Genomic DNA, 23392 nt, shown 5'->3' with positions numbered 1-23392 from the left:
AATTTCTTCTGCCTCTAAGGAAAATTCCCTACAAATACCAAAATTCTTGCACGGGTTTCCTTCGCATTGTTCCCCTAGAGAACTTATCCAGTTGGAAATCATGCTTACTTGCAAAGCATGTATAAGGAAGGCTTGTTATCCATTTATAAGTCAATCTCTCCGCCCGAATCGAATCCTTGCCAATTCCCTCCCAGCCTATGCCTCGTTTGAATCCCACCAACGGAGGCAATATGCGACTTCCACTACCACAGTGACGGCTCCGAAGAAACGCATAAGGCAAAATGGCGCCTCGAATCCTGAAAAATTATCTCCATCAGAACGAGCTGCCCGAAAGCAGTTACAATACTTGAAAGATCCGCTACATATTGCCAATCATGTTAAGAAAATACTAGAGAAAGATGATTTTGAAGAAGCTATCGCAATCACAAGAATGGCAAGCAAAGATACAAAGGTGGCAGTCAGTTGGAATTACTTAATCGATTATCAACTACGGCACGATAAAATACATGCGGCTATCAAGCTATATAATGAGGTTGGTTTAGGTCGGTCCTATTGTGTCATAGTATTTGTAGGCCTAATAATTTCCATAGATGAAGAAACGCGCCCAATTTCCAACCGCAGCAACTTACACGACAATATTTAGGGGCTGCGCCAGATCATCCCATCCGAAATTAGCAGTGTCGGAAGTAGTCAGAATCTACACCAGCATGTTGGCTAACCCCCGTTTAAAACCGAACACCATCCATATGAACGCCGCGCTGCAGGTCTGTGCAAGAGCCGTGGATATCGATGCCTTGTTTGGCATCGTGCAGACTGCCAACGACGGTACCAGGTTACCTGATAGTCAGACGTATACAACCATACTCATCGCCCTACGAACCTATCTAGTCAATCAGCGCGACTCTGCCGAATTTGCGGGAACCAATGCCGAAGTTGAAAATGATCAGAAGCAAATGATTTCACGAGCGAAAACAATATGGGAAGAAGTGATATCAAAATGGAAAGATGGTTCTCTCGTTATCGACGAATCGTTGGTTTGTGCAATGGGGAGGGTCTTATTAATGGGTGACATCCATGACGCTCAGGAGGTAGAGACATTAATCGAGCAAACCATGGCGATCCCGCAGGATAGAAGGACGGCGAACAAATGGAAAATGGAGAAAGAAGCAGCGGCTCTTGCGGCTCTTCCCAAGGAAGAAAAAGCTACAAGTCTGCACAACGAAGTTAAAGGTGGTATTTTGGAAATATCTGAGGAAACACCAGTTCAGGTCGGTATTAATACAGCCACAGAATCAACTACCTCAGTCAACGAAGGTGTAGCCCCTAAAATATCCAAGGAGGCACTGAGAATTGCCAAACCTGACGCAAATACGACGTTGGTCACCCCGATCGAAAATCACAAAACCAAGGTTACCAAGGCTTCTGTGTCCGGCTATGTGAAGCCCGGCAACAATTCACTCTCTATGATTCTTTCCAGCCTTGAAATGACTCGTAGAACGAGTAAAACTGAGCGATATTGGAATTATTTCACAGAGACATATAACGTCGTTCCTGATTCAGAGAATTGGTATCGACTACTCCTTGCCTTCCGACGCGGGAAGAATAGCGGCAAGGCAGTTACCTATCTACGGGAAATGCCTAATGAGTTTAAGGTGGCAAAAAGCTTCCGCGCGGCTATGTGGACCTGTCTGAGGGACAATCTCAATACATTTGCCTTTATACATGCTACTGATGTATTGGAGATGATGATGGCCAGACCCGATTATTCCGACCTAAATACTTTAAATGTATATCTTCGCGTAGCATATGCTAGCAAGCGAACGATTGAGGATCAAACCGATGGGGAGTCGGCGAATGAAGCATTCGATAAGCAGCTTCACGCGGCTCTTGATAAACTATGGAAACCGTATATGCTCCTCGCGAGGAGCTATGAGAACCACGGACCGAAGTCAAAGACGCAACGGGATCTCATTGCCTTTGTACAAAAGTTAATGAGCGCCTGCGATAGGTTATTACATCGCGGAGCGCTGGATCCACATACGACAGCCCAAATCATGTCGAGACGTAACAGTCTTGGTAGGGTTGTCTCAAAACACTACGAACAAATGAAAATGATCGATCCTAGCTTCAAACCCGAGAAAGATGCCGATACAGGCCTAGAAGATGAGGCTGATCACGACCTCCATTCGAGTAGACAAATTCATCGACAAAGATTTCGCGAAGATAAGGAAGACTACGAAGAGAAATTTGATGAAATGCGATAAGCACAGGAGAATATGGAATGAAAATAATTAAGAAGTGATCGCCACTATTTGTTCATGGATTATGAGGTTGGGGATACCCCTATACATAGATGGATTTGTATAATAAACAAAGACACGAGGAATTCCTTCGATGCGTGTGTGTACCTGCAATGTAAATATTGTATGCCAATACTGTTTAGGGATGAATAGTATAGATGTACACACTTTCAAGGTACATCAAGCACATGCGCGCAATGATATCACCCCTCGCGAGCGGGAGGAACTAGGTAAAAGGTTAACTTAATCGAGCAGTGACAATTTGAATATTTGGCCCCTCGACGCCTGCCTTCTAGATGGATTATATATGGTTGGGCTTACCGAACTCTGATTACAATAGTATAAACCAGAAGGTAGGTTCAATTTTATAGAAAGAGCATACAATAATTTAATCCCTCCAAACTTTCTGAGTGAATCCAACTTGGGCAAACCCATTCACCTCCCTCTTCTTGTATTTTTATTTATTACTTATAGACACCATTCTTCTCACAGACTAGTATCTTACCATTCATTCTTGGATCCCCAGATATCACTGTCTAGCACTTGAAAGCCAAGCTTCTACTATTGCCACTTACTCGCCAGTATCAGCTCTATCCAAAGCCCTTCATTCACAGTCCCCAGTCATTATTCTACACCATGGGCAGCCTACGAGTCAGAAGGGGCAAGCATAGCAAATCCTATTCAAAGGTCACCGTGCCAGAAGCGTTTGAAGATCCAAGCTACTCCCTATCCACTAGGGCTCACCATAGCCTAAGTAATGAGTCAAGTGGAAAACAGTACTCTCTGCGTCAACGCATCGCAAGAAGTTTCAATCGCAACAAGTCCTTGCCAGAATGGCAACCTGATCAATACGACATTGCATACGACAGAGTGCAAGCCCGGGCCTCGTTGCTTCGGAAGAGTATCAGATCATTCTCATCCTTGAGAGGTCGGTTTTCTTCGGACAGCTCTGCCGAAGATGAGATTCAAAGCCAACGCCCATCTCCGACACGCAAGAGCTTTGGCTCTATGTCGTCGTCGCTCCGGGGTGTCCGCAATTCTTTGAGCTCGCGGCGATCCGATAGCGAAGAACAGCGTTCGGCAACATTGTGTTGCCGCCACTGTCCAGACTTTACTAAGAACTCAACTCCTTCTGAGTATGTCGGTCCATACGAGGTGTTGCCTAAGCACAACACCATCCCTCAGCTGCCTGATTTCGACGAGATACTGGCAAATACCAAAGACAAAGCATCGACTGATAATCAATCGCCAAACACCCTTTTCAGCATGAGCATATTCGACGGCCTTGGTAGCCCATTCAAGACAAAGAGACAAGGTAAGGAAACTCCCTTAGCTATTACTCTGTCTGGGTTATGAGTGATCCTATCAATACTAATGGAAGTACTAGACAATGTGGCTGTGGAGCACGATGAACCAGTGGCCGGAAAACCTGCACCAGCCGTAGGGCGTCTTCCGGTCCGCATCAAACGCATCGATTCAGTGGTATCAAAAGGGACTATTCGATCAAGACCTACCCAGGAACGCCGCCCAGGAATCCCGAAGGGCTCGGATATCTCAAGTCCCTCAAGTGAGACCAAAGGTTGTGCGGGTACCAAACCTGACACTTCTAAGATTCCTGTGGAGTGGCTCGACTCTGTCCTAGAGATGTCAATTCTTGCGCGTGACGGAGTACTCCCCGAGCAAAAGTCAACCACGTGGACCGAAATGCAGGAAAGATTCGAACGCATGGATAAAAGAGTATTTGTCTTCGTCCCCGATTATGATGACAGCAGCGAGCCTTGGCCGAAGATGATCTATCCAGACCTGAGAGCTGCGCTTAAGGATATTTGCGGCCGGCTCTGGCCATACTACGCCCCATTTGCTGCTTATACTAGTTTGACTCACACCCTCCAGCTTTTCCGGCGAGATTTGCAAATGCTAAATAGCAGCGAGCTTAGCCCGGGTGCTACTCTAATCGTAATGGGGGAGATGCTAAATAGCTGGGATGCTCTGTCGGCTTATAGCTTCCATGACGAAGATGACCTGGAAGAACAGACAATCACCGACATATCGACATGTCCTATGATCATGACCCAGGACGGGTTATTCGAGCGCCTGAATGGCTTTAAGCGTAACTTGGAGGTGCAGGATCCGAGTATATTGATGTCGGAAGAGGATTTAAACTCGTCAACGGCATCGCAATTGGGGTTCTTCCCATGAGCGATAGAAGTTGGGTCTGGCTGGGTGGGGAACCGGTACTTTAGGCATGCTGAGTAGGTACTGTATTTCTTTAGACTCTTACATCGTGTAAGATTGTGTTGGCATTCGTTTCTTGGCATCGGTACGATAGACTTGGCTGCTATATGCAGAATGAATAAGGTAGATTAGAGAATAGAATGTATTATTGAACAATGTTGAACTAAATTTGCTGTAGCCATGATGAGGACTTCAAAAAGAAAGAGTTTACGCTCGCTAGCCGTATAATATAGTTTACTAGGATATATTGTACAATATGTATTTATTCATATAGCCGGTACCTATCCACCCTTCCAGTTGCCAGCAGCTGCAACAAAACGTCATCTTTCAAAACTACAACTCTTTAACTTGAAGCTAATCGATACGTACATCCCATCCCTCTACTAACAACGCCCTACGGCCAAGCTTGCGGGAAGAAGGGCAGCACATAAACAGCAACAATCATAATGGCAGCAAGTATACCAACACAGATCGCAGAAACGATCCAAACCGCACACATCCAACGAGATCCATCCCCACGGCACGATCTAAACCCATCTTCATCCATCTCAGAGAAGGAGCCCGTGCGTTTACACGATGCACCCCGCCAACATCGACCTCGTCGCCGTCGAAGTAGTCGGAACGATTCCATTGACGAGATAGACGATGATGACTTAGATGATGAGGAGTTGGATGATTTGGATGAGGATGAGGATGAGGACGATGAGATCCCGATTAGTGTGCTGAGACCTCGACCTAGATCCCGCAATTTTGCGCCGATGCCGGATTTGAGGTTCGAGCAGAGTTATTTGCATAGTATTGCGAAGGCGGATACGTGGTGGAAGGTTGCGTGGATTACGGTTAGGGATCAGGTATGTTCTCCCTCTTCCTCCCTTTCCGATATTAATGCAAACGGAACACTAATTGGGGGTTGTAAATGACAGATGATGATGCCCTTCGCCCAAGGCGTCCTCTACAACCTCGCGATCTGCGGCTGGCACCACTGGAACAAGAACGCGCGACTCAGCGGAAATACGACCGGTGCTCGACTCCGACGGTGGTGGTACGGCGTTAATAACTGGCCTTTACCTAAGAATGCTACTACTACGACCACAAGAAGGACTAGATTGAGGGCGTGAGTGAAAATAAATTTACTTGCTCTACAAGATTATGTAAAAAAATATGGAAAGAAAATGTAATGATATAAGAAAGTACGTCGAGCATGTTGAAAGTCTGATACCCTAGCTCGGTCGAGACCTTCCCCTAGTCGATACGAGGGATTCGGCGCGCTTATCGCACGGCTGGAAAGATATTTACGATCCGCGTGTAAGGAGGTGACGGGAAGAGGGGATGGGAAAGTATGAACGAGCACATCACAAGAGGACTATCGTCAGGGACAAATGCTCAAATTATCATGTCGGACCTTGCCATTACTACCTGCTTATGAGGTATTCGTTTTCATCACGAGGGCGATGCACAAACCGACCGTCCATACATACAGGATTAGGTATCTGTACTATAGTACATACACATCAATGTATAGAAGCTGGACCGAATCTTTGCTGTTCGTCCGTATGTCCGTCCAAAATCGATGCGGCACATCGTGTGCCTAGGCGGTTAGCTAGCACATGTAGCCCACAAGTGTATGTACGCCTGTCTATCAGCAGAGAACACTCTGTAATCTCTCACCCGTATTCTTAATCTTCTCTTTTCCTTCGTTGCCCTTATTCCCGGTGCCATACAGACATACAAGTCCGTATGCCGTGATCCTCCACGTCTGTGCAAATGGAAAAATGCATCGCGCTCTCGTCTCGCAATGCAATAGTCTTTTCGCAAGTTTTAGCGCAAGGAATTACCTTCCTTTTTCTTGCAATTATGAAAACAATATAGTCGATCTTGTCTGTCTCGAAACACCAAAATTAGACATCATCTATGTGAAACATGTTTACTCTCCAGCTCCAACGTCGACATGCTTAGGTAGGGCCTGCTGGACCTTATCCGGACTTTCCCTAAAAGCCAGAGCAGTCGATTGAAGCGAGTTCAAAGCGGGTGTTGAGGGGGGTCGCTGCGGTTGGTCGTTCTTCGCAGTAGTAGACGGAGGTTCGGGTGTCTTCCGCTTCCTTGTCGTCGCTACCGAGATGACCTCCTCGCTCTTCTCCTCGGGCGTAGCCTCTTTCTTATCATCACCATTGTCCGATTTAGAGCTAGCCTGATCGTTAGGTCCGCCCTTTTTGCCATTATAGCGGTACTCGTCCAGATTCAGTGCTGAGCCATTGACATTGGGTTCGGATGTCCGTGTTTTGGACGGGAGCTTGAGTTTGACCATCATACTGTCCTTTGAATTTCTGTCTGCTAGGTCGTCGTCGACCATCTCTTCGTCTTCGTCGAATTCATCGTCATCTTCACTTTCATCATCGGGGACGTGATCTTCCTCATCATCACCGAGTTCAGGATCACTACCGTCGTCATCATCGTAATCCTCCATCTCATCATCCATTGAGTTATATTCCTTGCTCTTCTTGGGTGAGGGCGCCCAGCCATTCGTACCGTGGTGGACGGCAGCTGATCTTCTAGGTCTACCGGTGGGACCCACCGACGACTCTTTTGATTCGGTGGCTTCGTTATGACCCTGGCTTGTAGGACTAGTTGTAACGATGTTATTGGATGCGTCGACCGTCATGCGCGAGGGCGCTTTGATCTGGCGACCACTGGCAGTGGTGACGGGAGCTGCGGGTTCGGCCGGTGTAGGGTTGCGTGTGTTACGCGAAGATCGTCGGAGAGTGGAGTCAGATAGGAAGTCCTCGTCATCGGAATATGTGTACTTCATACGCTTTCCTCTCGTGCGCCCCTCGTACATCGAGAAACCGGGCTCTGGGCGCTTGAATTGCTCTTTGCGCATAAGTCGGTATTCGCGACGCTTGCGCTTCTCCTCAGTGGCTTCGAAGCGCGGAACTGCTCCCAACATCATATTCGCAAGCTTCTTCGCCTTCGGACCACCGTCAGAGCATTGTAGTTTTTCTGCTAGAACTTTTAGCTCGTCTATGCTTCCTGCTACGCTCCACCATGTTCTGTTGAATCCTTGTGGATTGCTTTCGCGATAGACACGGAAATGGGTGTCGTCTAGGCCTTCGATTAGGTAGTATCGGCGCTTGTCGCTGTCGGAACCCCATGGTTGTACGGAGAGAGGTTGGTTCAGGTCGTCTTCGTGTCGATTGCCCTTGTAGGATTTATTGATGATGGTCTTGATGACTTCGGAGGAGGATAGGGACCAAAGAATAAGTGTTCGCAGTAATTTTAACTACATAATTAATCGCATTAGCTTCAGTCGCCACTTTTGGAGCTAGAATAGACAAGTTATTAAAATTGTTGGGTGAACGTACTCTTTCAGTAGGGCTCATGGATGCGAAAGTCTTTCCACCAGCCAAAGGGTTTTCGTCGTTCCAATCCCGCGCCCACTGGTTCTTGTGCGAATTAATAGCATCTTCCAATGCTCGATTGTAATGACCAGGCCTATTAGAATATTCATATTAGTATTTTTCTGTATAATTTGTGTTGGTTGGGTATTGCGTCATACTTGACATCCTGCTTGCGATTCAGCAACAAGCTCAACACAGCACAAAGAAAATGTTCCACGCGCTCGCCAGGAATAGGTTCGGTGACATCGCGCTCGATTTCTTGGGGACCGAAGTTCGCTAGGGATTTAGGGAGGGCATCGTTGAACCGGGCGCGGAACATTACAATAAACTAGAAGATCCTTAATTAGAGGGAAATCGACGCGACATTTCGCGTTTTTCAGCGCGAAATAGAAGTTATCACGTACAGCAACATCTGGATTATCAGCCAATACGTATTCATGGGGTGGTGATGGCGATCGTTTTCGCGGTGGAGGTGATGCTTCTTTCTTAGTTTCGGCGGACTTAGATCCTGTGGGTAGCTTATGGAAGAATTTCAGGATGCCCTTCTCCCTCTTCATCTCGATTTCGCTATCTTCTTCCGACGGTGCGTCAGATAAAGATGTGATAGACGAAAGCTCGCTCGAATCATCATCTGCCATGATGTTGTACTGTTGTCGTCCGAGTTAAAGATTGGTAGTTGTAGATGGATCAAAGAAAAAAAAAGTAGTGGGTGGGATGTGTGAATGTGGAGTGTGGAGGTTTGAGAAAGTTGAGGTCAAGTCCAAGAAATTTGGGAGAAACGCTAAAAATCCACCCTGATTAGGCTTGAGCCGCAAATCGACTGGGGGAAGGAAGACCTGCCCTATCTGATAGGTTAGACATTTTGTTAAGCTATCCAGGTACCCTCGAAGTATTGTATGTATTGTACATAGGAGGTATAGACCAAAGTTCCAAGGTCGACCTGTCCCAATCCGAGCCTCCCTTCCCTTTCTAGCTTGCCCCCTCCTCAAAGTCCTAGACTGTCCCAAGGTATCAAAGCCGATAACCGTAGGCTATCATCATCCATCGCCGACACCATCATGGCCAAGCCCCTAGGTACTTACCTACCTACCTACTCTTTGTCACTGGCCCAACTTCATCTTCTTTTACCGTCTTCGTCCATTCGGTACATGAATCCTTCATGAACCTAACAACTTGTACCAGTTATAATCGACATGTACCTTTCTCCCCCACAACCCCATGCATTATCAATACCGTGCCATGTGCCGGTGAGCAAGGTTTGAAATTTCAGGCTGTACCATCACGAAAACGCAGTTGACCCGCTGGACAATTGTTCACCTATGGCCACATAATGCGTTGGCCATCTCGTCGGTCGGGGTACATGCCTGTTCTTTCTCAACAGGAATGCTCCAATTGACTCAGAACGAGCCTAATGCAAGTTATCCCAAGGCCGTAAGATTTGAGGACCACAGGACACAACCCCATGTCACACAGTACGTTATGACCGGGGAACCGGTTTGAATATTATCAGAGTCCATCTTACCTTGACTTTTAAATTGCATTATGCTGATAATACCGGTGTATGTGGTTGCGTACCCCGTCTATTGCCGTTGCATTGCGGTGGAATTGGCCCATACCGCCGTTTAGCTCCACTTCGGTTTGGAGCAACGGCCACCGCAGCCCGGCAGAATTTCCAACCGAGCCCATCTCGGAATTGAGGCTATCGTGAGCAACCAAAACCCTGTCAAATTGGTTTCTATCCAAGTTAACGAGTTAATTATTGCCCGCGCAGCTTGCTAGCAGCAAAAAGGTCACAACCGGTCAAGCCATGACGCAACCCTTTCTCGCAAAGCCATCTTGGCATCTGTCTAACGACAATAAAACGCAAATGGTGATTTTGTTGAGAAAACCCTTTGTTTCTGTGCCGTTAGCTTGCTTCTTCTCATAATAGTCGTACAAGGGAGATCCTGCAGCTATCGGCTCATGACCCCGTATGATCGTTCGTCACTGGGTAAATAGCCCTTTAATCACAGCTTTTAAGCCATCTTCTGCGTCTGCATAGTTAGCCAATAACACATTAATCAATTCATTAGCAATAGTAGCCAGCTTGAAGAAATAGTTGAAGCCGTTACAAAATGCCCCTAGTCAGAATACTGATTTTTCATAATTGCCGTACGAAATGTCTGTTACTCAGATTGTTGTACCGAATACTGAGCCATTCGTCGACATACAGACGAATTATGAGGGATGCAGATTCCCATATGAGGCAATAGTGGAGGTGCGGACGATAGCCAGGAGCGGTCGCTCAACTGTGTCTTGCTAAGGTCCCATCGCATCCGTCATTCATTCCCACATGACGATCACATCCACGTTTCGACGCGCCAACTTTTGGTGCGCCAAAACCCAACGCAATCAAGTAGATATTTGATAGGTTTGTATTCCGATCATTTCGTGACAATGTTTTGTCAATGTTTGTCCCATGAGGCTATCGTGATAATGATTTAAAAGGGAAAATGTTACAATTAATTTCCTTCAGCATCGCAATATCTGCAATCTCAAGTATGTGCGCATTTTGTCGTGTCCCATCAGTTTTGTAATGGAGGGGTTTCGTTGATGGCCAACCTTGGAAACTGCCGAGTAATCTGTGATTGACGTGTTGTTTTCAAAGATGAGTGAGCATGGTAGCGACTCGCCGGTCAAAAAAAGAGAGGTCAGTGCGGCCAAGTCACGGGCCGACAAGGCAGGCTGTGCTATGATGGATGAGTCAGCACAGCATGGTTTAATAGGGACACCTTCGTCCGAAGGCGGTCAAAAATTTAAAGTTGCCGCCACAATTAGTTGTGTGGCTTTAAGTTGTTAGGTTAGACTGGATTGATGGACCCTCATTTTCCGCACTTTGCTTACGCTTAAAGAAGTAAAGTTTTGACGTACCTAAACTTGCAAACCCGAGGGCCCGCCCTGGCATCGCCTGCGCTTCCTTGTTTCCTACAACCACAAAATTTCACCCAACTTTCTCTTCAACTACATACGATCTTTACCGACCCAAGCATCACTCCACACTAAAAAAGAGCGTATCTCGGATACGCTCGTTATCCTCAAGCCAAAATGAGTGACGCCCAGGCTACCGAGGCTGAGAAGAACGTAAGTACGCCCGTCGTCATAGATAACCCATAATCCTTTAGTTTCTTCCTCTTCGTACCAACCCCACCGCACACGTCAGACTCGTGTCCCAAACTGGCCTTTTCGCAACGAACATCGTCTAACAAGTATCGCGACCACAGATCGAGATATGGAAAGTCAAGAAGCTCATTAAACGTCTCGAGGCGGCTCGTGGCAATGGCACAAGCATGATTTCCCTAATTATTCGTATGTAGTTTTTACCCCTCCCCCGCTTTTATTTGTATCGGAAAATACTAAACCTCAAAATAGCACCTAAGGATCAGATTTCACGCGCAGCGAAGATGTTGGCTGAAGAATACGTATGTGACTTTCTCTTTCCATTCCGCCGCATTAGGTTGCTAAGTTAGGGGACTTTACTGACAATCGCTTCTAGGGAACGGCCTCGAACATTAAATCGCGTGTCAACCGACAATCTGTGCTTTCCGCCATTACCTCGACCCAGCAGCGACTCAAGCTCTACAACAAAGTCCCTCCCAATGGCCTCGTCGTCTACTGTGGTGAAATCTTGACCTCGGAAGGAAAAGAGCGAAAGGTCAACATCGACTTTGAGCCCTTCAAACCCATTAATACCTCGTTGTATCTGTGTGACAACAAATTCCACACTGAAGCCTTGGCTGAGCTACTAGAGTCCGATCAGAAGTTTGGTTTCATTGTTATGGATGGTAACGGTGCTCTTTTCGGTACACTCAGCGGAAATACTCGTGATGTTATCCACAAGTTCTCCGTCGATCTACCAAAGAAGCACGGTCGTGGTGGTCAATCTGCCCTTCGTTTTGCCCGTTTACGAGAGGAGAAGCGACACAATTATGTCCGTAAGGTTGCCGAACTGGCTGTTCAGAACTTCATCACCAACGATAAAGTGAATGTTGCCGGTATCATTCTTGCCGGTTCCGCCGATTTCAAGAACGATCTCAACGCCTCTGATATGTTCGACAACCGATTGCAAAGCAAGGTTATCAAGGTCGTCGACGTGTCGTATGGTGGCGAGAACGGTTTCAACCAGGCCATCGAATTGTCTTCCGAGACCCTTGGAAATGTCAAATTCATCCAGGAGAAGAAGCTCATCGGCAAGTACTTTGAGGAGATTAGCCAAGATACCGGCAAAGTGTGCTATGGTATTGAGGATACCCTGAAAGCCCTTGAGCTTGGTGCGGTAGAGACCCTAATTGTCTTTGAGAACCTCGAGATTACTCGATGGGTCCTAAAAGACAGCAATGGTTCAGAAATCGTTCTCCACACTACCAAGCAGCAGGAAACCGGCGATCGGTCTAAGTTCATGGACAGGGAAACTGGCCAGGAGATGGAAGTAGTCTCGCAGGATTCGTTCCTCGAGTGGATCGCGGAGCACTACAAGGATTTTGGAACCAACCTGGAATTCGTATCGGATAGATCAACCGAAGGTAACCAATTCGTGAAGGGATTCGGCGGTGTTGGCGGTATCCTCCGCTACAAGGTGAACTTCGAGCAGTTAGCCGAAGTGGATGACGACGATGAATACTATGACGATTGACAGGTATGACCCCTGACATGTCCTTATACTCCATCGTCCCTCGGACATATCGCCAGAATTTAAGAAAAGAAAAAGAAATTTCCCACACAATTATGCCTCCATGATCCATAATGTCGCAATATCGTCGCTGACTTTTACCCGTGCTTAGTTTGAGGAATCCCTCGTAGAGAACGAGGGGCAAGCTCAAGCAGTCCAGTCCAAGCAGACATATGTCGTGAAAGTATCAGAGCGTCCACTACCGCAACCTCCCGCGGCCGCGCCCCCGTCGGCGGGCGAGCCAGCGCGAAAGTCGACGGCGGCTACGTTCGCACAGCGGCGTCTGATGAAGTCTGGCCCAGCGAACTCCGAACATACGGCTAGACAGGTCGCGACACCTAGTCCGCTTCGCTCTATGATGACGGCTTGAGTTAACTTATGGTATGGAAAAGAGGTATGATACCGATGTTTCTAACGTAATGCTGTATTACAAGCGACTAACTCAGACCTCGCAGATGCCGTACCTGGGGGTCTACCGAAAGTCCTGAAATGTTAGACGTACCTACATCATAGGGCTTCACCCTTTTTGGAACAGCAATTGAGTGCGGTCTACCGAAATTGTTCACCTCGGCACTCGATCCATTTAGCACGCTAGTATATTCTGCTTCTTGTTACCCCAACCAGCTATGCACCAGCATTGCGTCAGGTTCGGGGTTCACCACCTTCGTAAAATGATTTCTCAGTGGCTTACCACTGGTTACACTCGTTATGGTCCTCACAGGACCCCTTAGATAGTGAATTAGAGAAAATCAGTCATTCCTTTATAACCTCTAAACGATTCTACCACAGTTTGACGCTACTTGTTACCATGACCGAAAAAAAGGAGGGAGATCCTACCATATAGTGGGCGAAAGTAAAACGCTAATCTCGAATTGAGCATAACGTCAATAATTTGCAAAACCAACTAGATTAGCCAAGTATAGAAGTCAAAATGACAAAAAGGCGAGATAATACATGTAGTTGACATATTCCGCCCTACGACCCGCCTTGTGTAATGCTAATAGCCAATAAGCATTGGCTAGGAGCGATACTTTAACGCCGATAGCGCGGCCTCGATCGGCACCTGGGAAAAGGAACGAAAATCTGCGGATTCAACATCGAGACGATACACATTCTCACCCCGCATTCCCCCCTTTTTTAGTATTATTCTTGCTAAACTAAATACAAAGCTAGAATGCTCCTATATATTCACATATTGTGGCACAAGAAGTGAAGCAGCGGCGCAAGGGCCCTAACAAAGAGTCCCAGACTTACCTAAGCCTCCGAAATTACTCTTTCTTCTCCGTTCTTTCTCTTCGTGCCCGGACATATAAACTACTCGTGGTACTCGCATTTATTGTGACTTAATTTTCTATTTTATATACCTATTACCTCTTTTTGAGATGGAACGAAACGGTACATTCGGAATAGTATCGGATGGCGGACAAGACTCTGCCGAGTCGAGCGGAAAGCCGACCGTTTGTTTCTTAGGTCCTGTCTCGTCTTATACGCATCAGGTACGGCATGAGTCCGGACTCACATATATCACATACGGATTTCATTTTCATATAATCCTATTTTTATATATTGAACCAGGAACTAACAAACGGGCTCCCTCTATTCATATAGGCCACATTAAATACCTTTTCAGAGGGCAAATTCGACTTACTGCCGGTTGAGACAATCAAAGGTATCTTATTTTCCTTATATTTCCTCATATTTGTACCATAATTCTATACAACGGGGACACATGTATTGGTGTGATTTTCGTTGCCATCCCAAGTCACAGTTTATAGAATACCTCGAATTATGACACATACTAAACACCCCCAAAAGACATCTTCGACACAACCCAATCCGGCCGCGCAGCCCTCGGCGTAGTCCCCTTCGAGAACTCAACCAACGGATCCGTGGTCTTCACGCTCGACCAATTCGCCGACCGCGCGGGCGAGTATCCGAATTTATCTGTATGCGTTGAGATATACCTCGATGTGCACCATTGCCTGTTAGGCCATATCTCCCCCTCCCAAACCCAATCTCAGGAGGAAGGAAAAGTGCAGGATTTAAAACATGTAAAACGCATATACAGCCACCCGCAAGCCTTCGGCCAGTGCACCAAGTTCCTCCGCCAGTACCTCAAAGGTATCGAGACGGTAGACGTAAGCTCCACCAGCCGCGCCGCTGAACTTGCGGCTGCGGATGAGACGGGTGAGAGTGCGGCGATTTCTAGTATCGAAGCTGCGAAGCGACGGGGTCTTGATGTGCTCGCGAAGAATATCGAGGATAGAGCGGACAATACGACGCGGTTCTTCGTGCTTACGCGGAACCCTTCTCTCTCATCGGTGAAGGGTTTGGAAGATGTTATAAACGCGAGAAGACCACAACAACCAAATGGAGAAGGAGGGGACGGGGAAAATGGCGATATATACGCCCACACTAAATCCCTAGCATCCTTCACCGTACCCCATCGATCACCTGGTGCGCTAGCAGATGTACTAGAGTGCTTCCGTCGCGCGAGGTTGAATTTGACCAGTATCAACAGTCGCCCGAGTTTAATCGCGCCGTTCCAATATGTGTTCTTTGTCGAGTTTGAGGGACATAGGGATCGTGATCCGGAGAGCCGTGTGCGGGATGCGCTTAAGAGTGTGGCGGGGGTTGCGGAGAGTTGTCGCTGGTTGGGGAGTTGGGATAGTATGCGGTAGAGGTGTCTGGAATCAGGGTTTAGTGAGAAAATGGAATTGCGGAGATGGGAATATAAGGGAGAGAGATCATTGAAAGGGGTAGGAAAAGAGTGCATTCAAAAATGGGAAGGGTCGTTAAAATTCACCACTGGGCCCTTTATTGCATTTGATACTGGTCAATTATTTAAAAGCCTTACATCTAATTGCTACAAACTTGGTATGCTGAACCTTTTAGCATATCTTAATGTTATATCAAGGCACGGTTTGTCCTCTCTAACGATAGGTGACTAAAAATTACGAGATGTTTAACTGCGTAAATATTCTTAAATTCGTAAATCAAGACATATATATGGCAATTGTTTGGGTGTGGTATCATCGCTCCTCTATTTCTCCCATAGCTACAAAGCTAGGCGATTCTATACTGGATAGGTGGGAACATGTAGGTTGGTAGTTACACTGACGGAGGGTTTGCTGTGTTGGTTGAATCGAAAATAACGAGGAACATTTATGATTACTCCAACCCGGCCCGGTTCCTGCCCATCATCTATTTTAATACTACATGGTATGTTCGCAAGCAAAAAGAACATTTATTTTTATGCCGTCCTGCGATTAGAGGTTTCTACTTCATCAAAAATCAGGTAATTAAGAGCTGAAGTAGAAGTTCTCATCCGGCGTGCGGCCACGCATGAATTGAGGTTCCGTTCCTCGGACGTAGATATCCTCGTACAAGATCTGGGGGGTAGTCTCAGGGACGGCCATAGCCTCGGCGACAGCGACCTCTTCGTTGACGTGCTTGCGAGCGTCCTTGTCGATCGACTTGAGCTCTTCCTCGGTGCAGACTTCCCAGTCGAGGATCTTCTGCTTGAGACCGGCAATAGGATCGTTGGTGGAACGCATGCGCTGGATTTCCTCACGAGTTCGGTAGGTGGTACCGGGGTCGGACATGGAGTGACCACCGTATCGGTAAGTGACGTATTCAAGGACAAGGGGTCCGTTCTCAGCGACGGTCCATTCCTTTCCGTACTTGACGGCAGCCTTAACGGCAAGGACGTCCATTCCGTTTACCTTAAGACCAGGGATGTATTGACCACGCTTGTAGTAGTCGGTAAGGGCAGAAGATCGAGCAGCAGCTGTACCCATACCATACTTGTTGTCTGAATAAACGCATTAGCCAAAGTGTACGAGAAAATAGTGTATTTTGGGAACATACTCTCGCAGCCAAATAGAGCAGGTAGGTTCCAGAGCTTAGCCATGTTGAAAGCCTCGAAAACTTGACCTTGGTTGCTAGCACCGTCACCGTATAGGATAACGGTAGCCTTCTTGCTGTCGGTGTACTTGTGCGCGAAAGCCAAGCCGGCACCGACAGGGACCTGAGCACCAACAATACCGTTACCTCCGTAGAAGCCCTTGGTGAACATGTGCATAGAACCACCCTTTCCGTAAGCAATACCTTCACGGCGGCCTAGGAGTTCACCAATAATGGATCGCACAGTACCTCCACGCATTAGAGCGAAACCGTGGCATCGGTAAGCAGTGATGATATCATCCTCCTTGGTCAATGCGTGTTCGATACCGACGGCGACGGCTTCTTGACCAGTGGACAAGTGGCAGAAACCCCGGATCTTCTTTTCCTTGTATAATCGGTCGGCAGCCATTTCCATCTGTCTATAAATCGCAAAACAAGCCCGTTAGTAAATATATCCCTCTCTTCACCAATTGCAATAATTCCTAGTCTTACCGGACAACAACCATATCGTAGTATATCTGCTTCAACTCCTTCTTGGTGACATCGAGAGTGTATGGCGGCGGGTCGAGTTCGTATGTTTCGAAACTCTCGTCGCTTAGGGTGACTTGGAAGGTCTTGTCGTCGGCATCGGGAACGGCGTTCTTATCGGCATGCGAAGAGGCAGCGTTTGTCGTTACCGTGCGGAAGGGTGCGACAACGACGGGTCTAGCAGCTCGGACACGCGCCAGAGGCGCTACCGCTCTCGGGACTCGCAGAGCTCGCGAGAACATTGTGACTGTTGTGATGACGGGGGAGAGGAAGAAATTCCTGCAAAACCGAAGATATAAAGAAAATAAAGAAGGAATAAGTCCGGAGGTGAGTGGAGGGATATTATCGCAAACAATTTCTTGTTCGCTTTTTGATGGTGAGGTGAGAATTGATTGGATTTTGGAAAAATAATGGAGAGCTCCGGACGGAAAGTCACTCAAAAATTCAACGTTGGGATTTTCCGCCCGACTTTTTTTCTTGGGGGCGTCCCTTCTTTCGCTATAGCTAGCTGACTTAGACTGTTATGCCTCAAGGGGATTAGCGTCCTATTATTAGTACCAATCGCTCCGTAGTGGAGCTCCGTTATAAGCTTGTTGAGAGCTAAGGAACCTTAAGATAAGCCCTAAGCTGGAACGGTAACAGATACGTTATGCCTTCAATAAGCCTCTTTTATACCTATAATTATTTTCTATTAGAAATTTTGAAACATGAATTGATAAATAATCAATTGAAATTGGTCTACGATGAATTAGTCTGTAAATACACGATTGAGTTATATACAACTGTATCGGAGTTAGGATTCCCGTTCAATGGCTTACGCTACTCGAAATAAATTGCTTATCTTCCGTTTTTAGATGGGATAAATGAAGCCAATAGAATCCCTCCTATTCCTACCCCTTTTTGTCATGATCGTTTATCGGGTCTTTCTCTAAACAGAACATCAACTTATCCGATCGATCATCTATTGCTTCCTCTTTTTTTTTTTTTTTTTTTTTTTTTTTTCACACTGAAATTCGCAAGTCTATTCTCAATACGTTCTCTTATGATTCAGACAATAGATCATGACACAAGATATCGCCGTTCTATGCAGTACAGTCAATCAACAAGGCTGAATAGGTAATATAGGTAAAAAATGGGTTGCAACTCCGGCCAACATCCCGTCATAAGTCCTTGCATGTTCGTACTCGTCCATGGGTAAAGATAATGAATAAAAAATAAAATCAAAAATCAAATAACACAAGGCAGATATGGGGGTATTTCATAAGTGATTCTAGGACGTTTGTCCAAGCCATCCAAAATACAAAGAGAATAAGAAAAATGGATCAAACAAACCAAAATCCTTGACTACCTCTCGATTCGATTCCGAGTCCATTTCCAATTCCTGTTCCTATTTCCATGCCAACACCATCATAAGTCACCCGCATGATAGTGAGTGAATATGCCTGTTCCTTTTATCCATCTCTATATATCATGTCGTATATGCTTCTTTCGTGCTTTTTCCGTATAAGCCGATATGTCCAGATCCTTTGGGAGCAATTTTCACCCCTACAGTACTAGTGTTATTCCTTTCCCGTAAACCGCAGGAAGCCATCATGAAATAGACTATTCTGAGTCCAAACATTCTTATAAGTTAACGTAGAGTCCGGTCTGGTGAGAAAACGTCATGATTTTCTAGTTCGCTTTACTCGTCGTGTTGCTGAACTACCACCACCACCACCACCACCGTCTTCTTCATCGTCGTCATCGTCTTCACTATCGTCACGTGCGTGACTTCTCTCATTCCCCTTTTTGATGGAGATGAGGCATCCTTGCTCTTTTAGCCTCTTCGTTAGAGCCGTGCTCGCCCGCATCCCCGGGAAGTCCTTGGCGTTGTAGACTGTAAATGCCTCGCTCATGGCGATAGCACATACCGGCGTCTTCGATCCGGGTATGGAATTCGGGTCTAGAATTACCAAGCTGAACCTCAATCTGAACGTGCCTGGCGTTCGACAGGATAAATCCGGAAAACAAAAGAAACATCCTTCTTCGTTGTTCTCGTCAAAGCCTACGAATGGCGACGATACTATCGTTCCCATCAATCTCCGCTGTTGGCGGTAATCATCCGGCATCCCTGAACAATCCTGATCGCCCGTCTCGTTCCAGATCGTGCAATGCATAACTGAGAATCGGAACTTAAGCTGTGACCTAATTTCTTCTTGAGAAGCTTTAGGGTCTTCGATGAAGACCTGCACAATCGGTGGTGGGTCTATAACTCTACGGTCCCTCTCGCCAAATCCGCAGGATCTTGCTGCGACTGGTTGCTGGCGTACCCTTAGCTTATATGCTGAAGTAGCGGCAGGTGCTCCCTTTCTGCGTTCCGGCGCCTTAGAAGAGCCTGATTCCCCAGTTTTTGGCTCGTCGCTTAATAATTCCGATATCCTCATCCGCTCGGGAGCCCGAGATTCGGGTTGTTGCGGCGGCCATGTCTGGCGAGGGGCATTTACTGTCTGTGGGGAGCGTTGAACACGGGCCTCTCGGTGTGAATAATCCGAAGATGGCCTAGCTGGTTGGTGTTGGTGTTGGTGTGTTTCTGCATAATGTGGTTGCCGTGGTGATTCTATCATCCGTCCTGGCTGTATTGGTGGTCTGGAAGTTTGCAATGGGCTAGGCTCGTTGGGTATTTGGCGGTATCGGATATGATCTGGTAGTTCCACAGGCCGGTCGCCTACATTTGGTGGATGTCCGGGACGCATACGGTTGACTACCTCTACCGGTCGTCTTACGTAGGGGCTGGGTACTGCCGTGTGTAAGTCGGGACCCGGCATCGGTGGCGGTGGGCTTTGGTGCACGGGTGAGGAAGTCGCGTAGTGACCTTCGTACGCATTCTGCCTGTAGGTTACCGGGGGCTGCCTATTTGGTGTTCCCTGATTTCCGTGTGGTCCATTAACTAGGCTAGGAAGAGAGGGTAGACGTATATCTTGGCCACGTTGTTCTTGAGGATAGTAGGAAGCGCGTCGTGGAGTATAAGGGTCCTGTCCCCACGATTCAGGTGGCCTGGCCATAGTGTCCACCATGGTATTACAACAGAAAGCCGCCGTACAATGGGTTTTCGGCGGCAACAGGCGACATGAAACAGAAATTGGGTTATTTAGTCGACTGTTAAGAGACTGCAGCAAGCCTATATAGGTTTGTATCTTTCTTCTTCTTTTTTTCTTTTGGGGGTTTTAAATAGCTAGTCCACGCGAGAACGTAGGTTGAAAGCTAGTCGTACCGTTTTAATGATATCGAGTCCGTGGAAGCGAGTCCCAAGGTCGAGTGATGATATCGGTGCGGTGCAAGGGGCGGCTAAGACAAGAATGGTCGATATATGTATAGTAACAACCAAGACAGCAGAGCTAGACGCAGTGTCCCCCGGGTCCACCCGGCGGAAAGGCTAGAAGTTATAAAGTAGGCTGTGGGATTTTGTGGTAAAAAGCGGATATTTACATGCCTGTGGTCGACGTCAAGCGCATTGGAAGGTCGAGATTGGGATAGTTGGGCCAGGAATATCCTTGCAGCGGAAAAACTTGCTAAAGACGCAGTGTAACTATGGCATTATACTTCTCTGGACTCTCTGTGATGTATCCGATTGTCGATGTCGATGTGGTAACCTGGCAAATATGGAAGGCGAAGGACGTATCTGACGTGCAGGTTGTAGGGCCACAGACGTAAGCGAGGATCTATGCTTTGAGCTATCCCACTCAGTGGATATAGTGTAGTGCTGGAATAGAGAGGAGGAAGAAGAAAAAAAAAGATCGCCGTTTCGTATAGGAGTCCCCCGCCGCTAAGCTGTAGCTGTAGCTGGACCCTATATTAGAGCCAACGAACGAGCCTTTCGGAAAGGCCCCCTATTGTGAGAGATCGCGACCGTAAAGGGTGGATGACTCCTCTTGTGAGTTCTACTTTAAGGCTTTGGTACACGCAAGAAACAGGCCAGGCCCGATCTGAGCCAGTTGGCAAGACGGTTGTAGTATCTCGGGATGTACGTAGCAGGGCCCGGTTCAGAGATGATAAATGAGAGAATGGGCCGGCATACGGTAGATAGACAGAGAAGAGCAGAGATGTTGCACACACGAACAAGGGCCGCAGAAGGCTAGTCCTAAACAGTAAGCTGGCAGCGGCAGAGTTGCAGGAGTGGAACTGGAAGCGAGTTCCGGCTGAGGCGTGAAAACCGAGTATTTGGGCCCTCTGGTCCCTCTCTCAGCCCGCTGTCCTGGCCCCTGGGGCGTGGGAGAGACATAACACACCCACAAGGAGCACAGGGAACAGATATTGCTTGGTGCGCTGCGATCTAGCGAACTGGGGGCAATCTGATCCTTGCCCGCCCTTCTGAAGAAACCCTTGTCTTGTTCCGGGGGGGTTAAAGCGGGACGAACCAACTCCAAACAATCCCGATTCAGCCACGGCATCTCCCACACTCTTCCCCCATTCTTCTCACTAACATGAATAATATCCGTGCCGTCTCTACTCCACTGGCAATGGGCTTTTTTTCGTGAGAGTATGCGTACTACCGGGTACTACCATCCGTACCTTGAAAAGCCCTGGGGACCACGCGCGAGATTGATTACTCCTTCTCCGCCATTCGTTACACCATAGGTTACTGAGTGCCAGTGGAATTAATGCAACTAGCAAGGAAGATTATCTGCCGGTCATGAATGGCCTTGTGGCATTCTACCATAGGGGAAACGGCGGGCGGGTAGTAAGTAAGCAGAGAGAGGGGGGGCATTGAGAAGGAAAGAAAAAATAAATCAGGGCAAGGTAGATTGATCGGCGAATGTATTTTGCTTTTGTTTATTCATTATTGCCAGCCCAGTTTCTCCTCCGCATCTGCAAATGCTCATCCCACCTCGTTCGGTGGTTTTTGATGGGGTCTATCCAGTGGTATTGCGCCAAATTCCGTATGGCGTCGGATCCCAGCCTAGGAATTGAATTACACGGCGCTACCAAACTCCAGAGTGGCTACGATTGATGTAGTTGAGGGCCACGAAGCACAATTTGTCAGACCCTTTTAAACTGCAGATTGCTATCCGCCGTACCTGGTTCCTTGTTACCGATGGGCTTGAATTAGAGACCGAGACAAGTCCACTCCCATAAAACAGCACTTTTTGTATTTTTTATTCATGATAGTTTCGTAGGTGCTGTGACAGTGTCCGTGGACAGGATTTTTGACGGACAGACATGGATGTTTTTTTCATGGAACGCAGAGCAAATCGTTTATCCAGGGGGAATACATACATACACGAACCACGAGTGTGGACACGGACGTACCCCGTGGCACTTTATTCGGGCCAATTCGCCATTGAAGCGACTGTGAGCCCGGAACTCGACCTTGCATTCGCGAAGAAAAAAAATTGCTGATGTCCCATTGAGCGGCACTCTTTGGAACCAGAGGGCGTCAGCGGTTGCACCACCAACCGTTGTAACATTCTAGTGGAGTCATGGTCTTTTTTTTTTTTTTTTCTTCTTCCCTCTCTTCCCACAGTAATGTAGGTACTATGTAAGAAAGGGTAGTGTTTATTAAGCACACAGGACAAGGCAACCGGGACAGCGTCGTGCGGGCCGTCTGTCCTCTTGCTGATCGAGGAATTAGACGATCCAACCGAGTTGTGTTATAATCAACCATAATCAACCGGCCTGGAGAAGGTCGTGGGCACTGTGACACCGTAAGCACGACACAACGCCATCCCAGATTCTGGAATTACCAACCTGCCTGCCTAACCTATAGTATAAGTATGTGCACACGGATGAGCGCATGCTGCAGCTACCGCGCCCTGTCTCGCCTACGTGCACTGCGCTGATTGAGAATTAATTGCCCTGCTATTCGCCTACTAATATATTTTATGTATTCTGTGCTTAGGCGAGCGTGAATCATCGTAAGAGCGGCTATCTCGCAAGTAGGTAAGTCATCGTGATTTTTTTTTCTTTTCTGCTCGAGCCTCCTGGGCTTTGGAGTAAGTCTAGACTGGACTCGCTGTCTCGCTGGCTCGTTCGGGGGAAACGCCTGATCTTGGCATTACCATCCGTGGAATGACGACTACCTGCTTGGCTTGGTTGCCTTCCTACAGGAAGGAATTTGTTCGAGACATTTCCATGAGAATGGCAAGGGGTGGGATGAGCCCTGATTTTTTTTTTTTTGTCTCTTGTGTCTTATTTTTTTTCTCCTTCCTTTCGCCAAGGAAAATGAGATGGAGGGTTGGTGGTTGAGTGAAAGGGCCTTCTGCTGAAAGACGCAGCCCGGTGGATAGCCATGTTACCTTAAAATCCGGGTTTGCACTCTTATTAGTCTATTTCAGCACCCCAGACAG

The 23392-nt window shown here is 47.3% G+C and overlaps 8 protein-coding genes across 8 annotated transcripts; 5 read left to right on the top strand and 3 right to left on the bottom strand.

Moving 5' to 3' along the window:
* The first annotated feature begins 27 nt into the window (after positions 1-27).
* Positions 28-2535, top strand: F4822DRAFT_385809 (uncharacterized protein). Its single transcript, XM_051456657.1, has 3 exons — positions 28-532; positions 591-1230; positions 1291-2535. Exons 1-3 carry the CDS (start codon positions 101-103, stop codon positions 2262-2264), a joined length of 2046 nt encoding a protein of 681 aa, XP_051319553.1. The 5' UTR covers positions 28-100; the 3' UTR covers positions 2265-2535.
* Positions 2536-2896: 361 nt separating this feature from the next.
* Positions 2897-4499, top strand: F4822DRAFT_439685 (uncharacterized protein; the record flags this gene model as incomplete). Its single annotated transcript, XM_051462662.1, has 2 exons — positions 2897-3615; positions 3688-4499. The coding sequence occupies exons 1-2, from the start codon at positions 2937-2939 to the stop codon at positions 4497-4499; spliced, it is 1491 nt and encodes a 496-aa protein (XP_051319552.1). The 5' UTR covers positions 2897-2936.
* Positions 4500-4981: 482 nt separating this feature from the next.
* On the top strand, positions 4982-5653 carry F4822DRAFT_424239 (DUF1770-domain-containing protein; the record flags this gene model as incomplete). Its single annotated transcript, XM_051460114.1, has 2 exons — positions 4982-5386; positions 5459-5653. The coding sequence occupies 2 exons, from the start codon at positions 4982-4984 to the stop codon at positions 5651-5653; spliced, it is 600 nt and encodes a 199-aa protein (XP_051319551.1).
* A 684-nt stretch (positions 5654-6337) lies between these two features.
* Positions 6338-8693, bottom strand: F4822DRAFT_24548 (uncharacterized protein). Its single transcript, XM_051454357.1, has 4 exons — positions 8335-8693; positions 8089-8258; positions 7895-8024; positions 6338-7812 (listed from the first exon to the last, which is right to left on the bottom strand). Exons 1-4 carry the CDS (start codon positions 8566-8568, stop codon positions 6460-6462), a joined length of 1887 nt encoding a protein of 628 aa, XP_051319550.1. The 5' UTR covers positions 8569-8693; the 3' UTR covers positions 6338-6459.
* Positions 8694-11014: 2321 nt separating this feature from the next.
* On the top strand, positions 11015-12599 carry F4822DRAFT_435747 (eukaryotic peptide chain release factor subunit 1-like protein; the record flags this gene model as incomplete). The annotated part of the gene is made up of 4 exons (XM_051462233.1): positions 11015-11050; positions 11191-11275; positions 11384-11388; positions 11463-12599. 4 exons carry the CDS (start codon positions 11015-11017, stop codon positions 12597-12599), a joined length of 1263 nt encoding a protein of 420 aa, XP_051319549.1.
* A 1095-nt stretch (positions 12600-13694) lies between these two features.
* F4822DRAFT_24331 (PDT-domain-containing protein) lies at positions 13695-15611 on the top strand. The gene is made up of 3 exons (XM_051454334.1): positions 13695-14131; positions 14244-14304; positions 14451-15611. Exons 1-3 carry the CDS (start codon positions 14018-14020, stop codon positions 15314-15316), a joined length of 1041 nt encoding a protein of 346 aa, XP_051319548.1. The 5' UTR covers positions 13695-14017; the 3' UTR covers positions 15317-15611.
* On the bottom strand, positions 15590-17786 carry F4822DRAFT_385798 (dehydrogenase E1 component-domain-containing protein). The gene is made up of 3 exons (XM_051456656.1): positions 17034-17786; positions 16506-16960; positions 15590-16449 (listed from the first exon to the last, which is right to left on the bottom strand). The coding sequence occupies exons 1-3, from the start codon at positions 17309-17311 to the stop codon at positions 15938-15940; spliced, it is 1245 nt and encodes a 414-aa protein (XP_051319547.1). The 5' UTR covers positions 17312-17786; the 3' UTR covers positions 15590-15937.
* A 529-nt stretch (positions 17787-18315) lies between these two features.
* F4822DRAFT_24467 (velvet factor-domain-containing protein) lies at positions 18316-20224 on the bottom strand. Its single transcript, XM_051454346.1, has one exon. It carries the CDS (start codon positions 20120-20122, stop codon positions 18731-18733), a length of 1392 nt encoding a protein of 463 aa, XP_051319546.1. The 5' UTR covers positions 20123-20224; the 3' UTR covers positions 18316-18730.
* Positions 20225-23392: the final 3168 nt, after the last annotated feature.

The sequence above is a fragment of the Hypoxylon trugodes genome (assembly GCF_022578975.1).
Source record: "Hypoxylon trugodes strain CBS 135444 unplaced genomic scaffold F4822scaffold_1, whole genome shotgun sequence".
Classification (NCBI taxonomy): Eukaryota; Fungi; Ascomycota; class Sordariomycetes; order Xylariales; family Hypoxylaceae; genus Hypoxylon; species Hypoxylon trugodes.
This window is presented reverse-complemented; position numbering and strand designations above follow the sequence as displayed.

Bases quoted from the DNA above. Each gene is read 5' to 3' on its own strand.
- F4822DRAFT_385809 (XM_051456657.1), top strand. From the start codon at position 101: ATGCTTACTTGCAAAGCATGTATAAGGAAGGCTTGTTATCCATTTATA. The intron at 533-590 runs GTTGGTTTAGGT...TAATTTCCATAG, and splicing joins CTATCAAGCTATATAATGAG to ATGAAGAAACGCGCCCAATT. The intron at 1,231-1,290 runs GTGGTATTTTGG...ATACAGCCACAG, and splicing joins TCTGCACAACGAAGTTAAAG to AATCAACTACCTCAGTCAAC.
- F4822DRAFT_24467 (XM_051454346.1), bottom strand. From the start codon at position 20,122: ATGGTGGACACTATGGCCAGGCCACCTGAATCGTGGGGACAGGACCCT.
- F4822DRAFT_24331 (XM_051454334.1), top strand. From the start codon at position 14,018: ATGGAACGAAACGGTACATTCGGAATAGTATCGGATGGCGGACAAGAC. The intron at 14,132-14,243 runs GTACGGCATGAG...CTATTCATATAG, and splicing joins TCTCGTCTTATACGCATCAG to GCCACATTAAATACCTTTTC. The intron at 14,305-14,450 runs GTATCTTATTTT...CACCCCCAAAAG, and splicing joins GCCGGTTGAGACAATCAAAG to ACATCTTCGACACAACCCAA.
- F4822DRAFT_385798 (XM_051456656.1), bottom strand. From the start codon at position 17,311: ATGTTCTCGCGAGCTCTGCGAGTCCCGAGAGCGGTAGCGCCTCTGGCG. The intron at 16,961-17,033 runs GTAAGACTAGGA...TGCGATTTATAG, and splicing joins TACGATATGGTTGTTGTCCG to ACAGATGGAAATGGCTGCCG. The intron at 16,450-16,505 runs GTATGTTCCCAA...GCGTTTATTCAG, and splicing joins TGCTCTATTTGGCTGCGAGA to ACAACAAGTATGGTATGGGT.
- F4822DRAFT_24548 (XM_051454357.1), bottom strand. From the start codon at position 8,568: ATGGCAGATGATGATTCGAGCGAGCTTTCGTCTATCACATCTTTATCT. The intron at 8,259-8,334 runs GTACGTGATAAC...AGGATCTTCTAG, and splicing joins CTGATAATCCAGATGTTGCT to TTTATTGTAATGTTCCGCGC. The intron at 7,813-7,894 runs GTACGTTCACCC...TTAATTATGTAG, and splicing joins CCATGAGCCCTACTGAAAGA to TTAAAATTACTGCGAACACT.